The 7,599-nt window shown below is 45.0% G+C and overlaps 1 protein-coding gene across 1 annotated transcript in view; it reads left to right on the top strand.

The window, feature by feature from the left end:
* The window catches only part of LOC138970452 (restin homolog), a 10,459-nt gene extending 3,318 nt beyond the window's left edge, over positions 1-7,141 (top strand). The window contains exons 4-5 of the mRNA XM_070342907.1: positions 1-154; positions 4,996-7,141. The exon at positions 1-154 is cut by the window's left edge and continues 18 nt beyond it. Coding sequence (XP_070199008.1) covers positions 1-154; positions 4,996-5,327 — 486 coding nt within the window. The 3' untranslated portion in view covers positions 5,328-7,141. The remainder of the gene's footprint in view (positions 155-4,995) is intronic.
* Positions 7,142-7,599: the final 458 nt, after the last annotated feature.

Genomic DNA, 7,599 nt, shown 5'->3' with positions numbered 1-7,599 from the left:
AGCCTGTCGACGGTGTCGTCGGAGCTGTACCGACAGCGGTCCACCTTCGTTCGCCTGGAGGACAAGGTGGAGGAACTCCGCAGGAACCAGAGAACGCTCGTCATGAGGTCCACCATGCACACCTTCAAGCTCTCAGACCTCGAACAGTTTAAAGGTCAGGCCTCGCATCTGTTGCCAAGTTGTATACATGTTAATGATATACGGCCACTGATAGTGATACATGCACACCTTCAAGCTCTAAGACCTCGAACAGTTTAAAGGTCAGGCCTCGCATCTGCTGCCAAGTTGTAAACATGTTAATGATATACGGTACTGATAGTGATACATGCACACCTTCAAGCTCTAAGACCTCGAACAGTTTAAAGGTCAGGCCTCGCATCTTTTAACAAGTTGTGAAATGTTTAATGATTATACCATACTGATACATGCACAGCCTGGCGGTGATCCCACGAGTATTTTTCCCATTGCCGGTTTATGACTAAGTCACAGAGACAACACTTTATTATCGAAACACTGTGATGTCATCAGGAGTCGTATCAGAGGTGACATAACTTTTATATGACGCCATTATTCATACCTTGTAACCTCTTCTCAAACTTTCTCGCTTTTGACATCAGAGATTGCACTTTGGGTCAAGAGCAGACGTTTTGGTTTGTCTTGTTTTGTCGATGTTGTATCTCATTAAGGTAAAACTGGTCTTTCGAACTTAATCATAAATCAGGCAGGCCGCTGCTTCACTAGTCAAGAACTTGACAGTCATGATCATTTCTCTCTTTAGATGAGTGTACCTCTTAAATTTGGCGGGGAAGCAATTAGGCTGGAGTTTATTTTGGCAGAACTGAGCACCGCACCGGCTGACGTCCGCATATTGAATCACTGTGCCGATTTCACTGGAGTTTGCAGCAGTTGAAACAAAATTCAGCCGTGGTGAGAATCATCAGCTAGTTGCATTTATGTTCATACTATTGCATCTGAACGCCATGTATCTGAACCGTATGTTTCGGGTACACAAACCCTATTTTTCAAGTTTTAATAAGACACAGACAATCCCCCAGTCAATAGTTTCATTAATGCTGCCGTGGTTAGCTCTCTCGCTCTCTTTCTTTATCTCTCGCTCCTTGATCTGCTGCGTCTCATATCTGAGCACATACGATGATCGAGACTAGATCTAACAATACGTATGCGTTGGACTATGGTAGGCAATGTAGCTGTCGACGACGCCAAATGTAATCGAGTGCCGACACACCACAATCACCTTTGAAGGCGAAGTCCACTCAAAAGGGATTGAGAGTAACTGTTATGGCTTCTCGAAGGAAGGCCTGAACATACAGACACACCAAAGCCACAAGACCACATCACAAACAGAACTCTACAATCCACAGGTGTTGCCCACACACACACACAAATACACACACACAGAGAAGCCGTATATATATATATGTATATCTATATCTATAAATATATAGAGATAGATGACAGTGTATTTTTCGCGTGGCTATAAATTGATTCGACCTTTTCACTTTTACACTAAGGACAACTTACGGGTGCAAGGAAAGCGTTCTGGACAGTGCAGTGACAATCTAAAAATAGTAACGTAGTAACGGGAATATGGATTGACGCCACACGAAGGAAGGGAGATCCCTGTCACACTCGACCCCCTTTAAATGAACTTTGTCCCCCAAGTTCGGAACAACGGACCCGCCAAGCTTAGGTCCCTCCCAGGTGGAATGGGAACAGCACGAAAATGATTCAGTGGCCTGAACATTTCATGTCGAGTCCCATCGCTGTCGACGACGCCAAATGTAATCGAGTGCCGAAACACCACAATCACCTTTTGAAGGCGAAGTCCACTCAAACGGGATTGAGAGTAACTGTTATGGCTTCTCGAAGGAAGGCCTGAACATGCAGACACACCAAAGCCGCAACCACATCACAAACAGAACTCTACAATCCACAGGTGTTGCCCACACACACACACACAAACACACACACACACACACACACACACACACACACACACACACACACACACACAGAGAAGGCGTATATAAACTCAGAGGCAAAAGAAACGCAAATGCTGCAGTGAAGATGGGTTATTCATGAATTTTAATGTCGAATTAATTATTTCGGGTTAACAGTAACAAGGAAACGAATTGACCGATTCAAAAACCATACGGAAATGTGTATTGGGATGAGAGCATGACGTGCCATGTTCCACTGAACACTGTTTGAAGACTGTTGAAAGTCAATAGCGTGTTGCTTCTCCCTGGGCGTTGATGACTGTGGCGCACCTCCGGTACATTGAGAGGTCGAGGTGATTAATTTGCTGCTGGGGGACCTGAGCCCACACCTGGGTCACGGCAGCACGCAGTTCTGCTGCTGTGCGGGGTCTCCGGGCAAGGGCATTATTCCTTCTTTGCATGATGTCCCAAAAGTGTTCGATTGGGTTGAGATCCGGAGATCGAGCAGGATGAGGCAGAATGTTCACGCTGTTGTGACGCAACCTGTCCTGGGTAGCACGTGCAGTATGGGGACGGACATTGTCTTGCTGGAACAGGCAGTTCCGGTACCTCTGGACAAATGGAACCACATAGGGACGCATAGGCAGGACTTGATTGATGTAGCGGCCTACACTGACACCATTCCCACGACCTTGGCCGACGTTCTGAAAGACGAAAGGTCCCACTCGCTAATTGACGCCAATGGCGCCCCATATCATGACGCTGGCACCTCCCCATCGATCATGCTGCAGGATGTTATTGTTAGCCAACCGCTGTCCAGGTCTTCCGACCAGATCCGGACACGCCCATCGCCAGGTTCCAGGCAAAAGCGCTTCTCGTCCGAAAAAAGAACCCTCCGCCAGTCCCGATGGCGCCAGTGGGCATGCTGCTGGGCCCAGGCTAGACGATCCAGGCGATGCTGAGCTGTCAAGACAGGACGTCGAGCAGGACGCCGATTTACCAGGTTCTGCCCACCAAGGCGTCGGCGTAGAGTTCTGGCACTGACGGGTTGTCCATGCACCCCAAATGTGTTACGGGCTGTGTTGGCGGCAGTTTCGAATGCATCTCGCTGGTGTTGATGGACAAGATGGCGATCTTGTCGGGCTGTTGTTACCCGGGGTCTGCCACGTCCTGGTAAGTCGCAGGTACTGTTAGTGGCATGAAAACGTTGCTGCAGGCGATAAACCGTGGTGACATTTACTCCAAATGCCCTAGCAACTTGCTAAACTGATTGTCCGACATCAAGTCTCCCGATCGCCTGTTGGCGCTGATCTGGTGATAGTCTCGGCATCGCGCCTGTGTCGCAGAAATGAATGTTGTAACAGTTTTGTGAGTACGGTACAGCTTGCCTGAACACTCTGAACACGAAAAGCTGCTTTTCCACATTGTGCATGTGCTGAAAGTTGTCCCCATGACGGTTTGGGATCCCCGTCAACAAGACCTCGCGTGTGACCCAGATAACGGCAAACACAGTTCTGACAAGATAAGACCGCTAAAACAACACGTGCAGAACATGCTGGTATCATGATTTTCTTTTTATTTCAAGTCCATAAAGGTTTAATTAACGCATCCTTTATTTGCGTTTCTTTTGCCTCCGAGTTTATATATGTATATATCTATATCTATAAATATATAGAGATAGATGACAGTGTATTTTTCGCGTGGCTATAAATTGATTCGACCTTTTCACTTTTACAGTAAGGACAACTTACGGGTGCAATCGTGACATTCTAAAAATAGTAACGTAGTAACGGGAATATGGATTGACGCCACACGAAGGAAGGGAGATAAACGCTGAAAACACTGGAGAATGAATATAAGGAAGAGTTACTGGGAATGGATCCAGAGAAAAACCAAAATCGGTTCAGCGCTGCGCGCTGAGAGCACGTGTTGAAATATCTCATCGATGAGGTTGTGTCCGGGGTGTAGCTGAATACGGTCTCCAAATTTGAAAAAGATCCACCGAGAACTTTGGCTTGGCATCGCGGACACACACACACACACACACACACACACACACACACACACACACACACACACACACACACACACACACACACACACAGACAGACAGACACAAGTCGTATAGATATACATAGATATATATACGGCTTCTGTGTGTGTGTGTGTGTGTGTGTGTGTGTGTGTGTGTGTGTGTGTGTGTGTGTGTATGTGTGGAGGCAACACCTGTGGATTGTAGAGTTCTGTTTGTGATGGGGTCTGGCGGATTTTGTCTGTCTGTATGTTCTGGCATTTGAGAAGCCATAACAAATAAAATAGGGCTTAGAAATAAGCTCTAAAAATTCTCAATCCCGTTTGAGAGGACTTCGCCTTCAAAGGTGATTGTGGTGAACCGCCACGCTGTCTGTCTCTGTCTCGCAATTCACCCCGGCAAAGCCGGGTATTCCTCTAGTAGGCTATATATATATAGGCGTCGGGCAAAACCGCAGGCACTGCCCACGATATTCGAAACATATTTGTAAAGAGCATCATGTGCTTATGGAACGGAGTTCAGTTTGACAGCCTCAGTGATTTTGTGTTGCATACAAAATACGTACAGGCTTTAAAGGTATCGTGCAGATACTCAATTAAAGCATCTGCTGCAAAATCTGTTCGGGATTCATTCACTTCAAAAGCCGGTTTGCCCTAGTCCTTATTTTCATTTTTGAAACCCTCTGTTTAAATTTAACAATCACACCCTCCCTCATAGGCTTAAAAGTGTAGCAGTGCAGATACAAAAGCACCCGCAGCGAAATCTGTTCGGAATTCATTCACTTCAAAAGTTCGCCCTCGTCTTTATTTTCATTTTTGCAACCCTCTGTTTAGATTTTACAATCCCATCCTCCCTCACCGAAGGCTTCCTATGATTTTAAAAACGTAATACTATTTTCATGAAATCATTCTTTGTCCATGCGTTTTGTGTGTATGTGCGTTTGTGTGCCGGGTTTTCTTCTTTTTTTCTCTCACTGACCAACTGTGTCCCCCTCTTCCCCAGGTCAAGCAGAGATGTTGCTTCGGGCAGCAGAGGGCACGATCGGGGAGTTTGACGCCAAGCTGGAGATCTTCAAGGACCGTGTGACGGAGCAGCAGGACGTGACCCAGACCATGCGCAGCACCTTCGGGCGCCTGGAGCAGACGGCCAATGAGCTGCGCGCAGCAGACGCCTACAAGGCCCACGACATTCAGGAATTGAAGCGCACAGCTCAACAGTTTGAGACACGCTTGAGCAACCTGTATCACTCCCTGGACCGGTATATTGGCAACGTCCGCTGGGACGTCAAGACCTACCTCGACCACCTGTGTTCCAACAACAACCTTCAGTGTTAACGTTGCGGTATTACCTGCGTTCCAACAACAACCTTTAGTGTTAACGTTGCGGTATTACCTGTGTTCCAACAACAACCTTCAGTGTTAACGTTGCGGTCTAACCTGTCTGCCAACAACCTTCAATGTTAACGTTGCAGTATCAAGTTACCTGTGTGCCAACAACAACCTTCCATGTTAACGTAGCAGTGTTACCTATGTGCCAACAACAACCTTCCGTGTTAACGTAGCTGTGTTACCCATGTGCCAACAACAACCTTCAATGTTAATTAACGTTGCAGTATTACCTGTGTGCCCACAACCTTCCATGTTAACGTAGCGGTATTACTTGTGTGCCCACAACCTTCTGTGTTGACGTAGCGGTATTACCTGTGTGCCCACAACAACCTTCCGTGTTGACATCGCAGTATTACCTGTTTGCCAACAACAACCTTCAATGTCAACGTTGCAGTATCACCTGTGTGCCCACGACAACCTTCAGTGTTAACGTTGCAGTGTTCATTTCCAGCTAGGTGGTAGAATTCATTGTGGGATTTGTCCATGGAAGAGGCAGCACAATTAAAGGGATTTTTTGACCAATTCAGAATGCTTATTAAACGCATATTGTTCACCAGCCTGTTCACATGATATAATGTTGTGCGTTTATCTTTTTCATGTACAAATGGTGCAAAGGAAAGTATTCTGCATCTAGAGAGCTCTGTGCCACAGATATGCTAACTTTGAATCGTGAATATGTGATGTTCGGAATAACTCTGTTGGGTTTGTGTGGGTTACGAAAGAGTGAATAACTCTTGCTTTTTTTGTGGTTAACTTTCCCATCTGACATCATAGGCTATACAGGCATGGGAATTGTCCGCTGAAAGACAAATTTCCGCCGAAATATGTTTTTGTTCCGCCGAAAAAAATAATGGGGGAGGCAAAAATGGTTCTAAATACTATAGTCACTAGTTAGTCTGGACAAGTTTCCTCACTGCCTGTTATGCCGGTTAAAATGTAGGGCAGCAGCTGGAAAAGATTGCCATCAATAAAAGAGTCTTCACTCTTTCACAGCCCATACAGACCTGACAAGAGTTATTTCCGGAGTTTGTCTATTCCTCTAGTTTCAAAAGCACATTTCCCAAGCTCACCTTACGTCACTTCAAATCAAGATACATGTTCTTGAAAATGCATGTTGGTTTCAAAGCTGTACACATCAAATCTGTTTGCGAATAACTCTCCATGAACAGCAATGCAAACAGAAGCAGTTCTACTACAGGACAACTCAATTCTATCTCAAGTTCTTCAATTAAGTTTCCGAAATGATGTCGTTAACTTATTGTAAAAAGTCTTATAAGCACTCTCCCTGTAGCTGAACTGTGTACTGATCGAGCACGAGTTATTTGACCCTGAACGGATGGAAAATTCAGACACCTGACGATTCCAGAATTTCTAGTTGATTTACCTGCTAGTCTCATTTTATTTCTTTGCCCACACATAAAGAAAATCAGAAACAACGCCCACACATAAATATACGCACATAAAACACACACAAAGAGAAGGGACCACATAGTATCTGCACACATAGAACTGATCACAATAATGTAAAATTTTGGTTTGAAACATGAACGGATTTTATGCACTTGATATCTCAGATGTTAAGTATCTTCAGTAGTTCCCAAGGAATTTTTGTACAGTTTTTGCAACTAAAAACACTTGTGCATATAGCACAAAAACTACCTCATGAAAATATACTTTAAACTAGGCAGCTACCTTGTTGGTAGACAGTACTTGCTTGGGAGTTTCATTCATGTTGTGAAAATATAATTAAAAGGGGTAGAACAAAGTATGTGTGTTATGTGGATGGGTTTTGTACGGAAGCCTCTTGTGTACACACATATCTCGATGTGAAGAGTGTGGACGAGTTGTGTGGATTGATATGGTGTGGATGTGGTTCTATGTGAATGTGTATGTTGTAGATGCATTGTGTGTGGCTGGTGTAAGCATGTAATAGGCTGACTCTGATTGGAAACATCCTAGTGGAGAGCTGAAGTAGAAGGGGAAGGAAGGTATCCTCCTCGTCGGTGTACGCGACTCTTCCATTGCTTTGGAGATGTGTTTTAGCGGAGTTTCTTTTTCTTTTTTTTGTATAGGGTATACAAAAGCCGTTCTTAATTGAGCCCAAAGGCGACTTTGCGAAGGCTTCACAAAGTCTTTATACCAACAAATCGGTGGTAGCCACTTTTTTTCAATTTTTTTGAAGTAGACTTCATGAAGTCGACTTGGCCCATTTAATGAC

This window comes from Littorina saxatilis, linkage group LG1 (genome assembly GCF_037325665.1).
Source record: "Littorina saxatilis isolate snail1 linkage group LG1, US_GU_Lsax_2.0, whole genome shotgun sequence".
Lineage (NCBI taxonomy): Eukaryota > Metazoa > Mollusca > Gastropoda > Littorinimorpha > Littorinidae > Littorina > Littorina saxatilis.
Note: the sequence above shows the minus strand (reverse complement) of the source record. Positions and strands in the feature narration are given on the sequence as shown.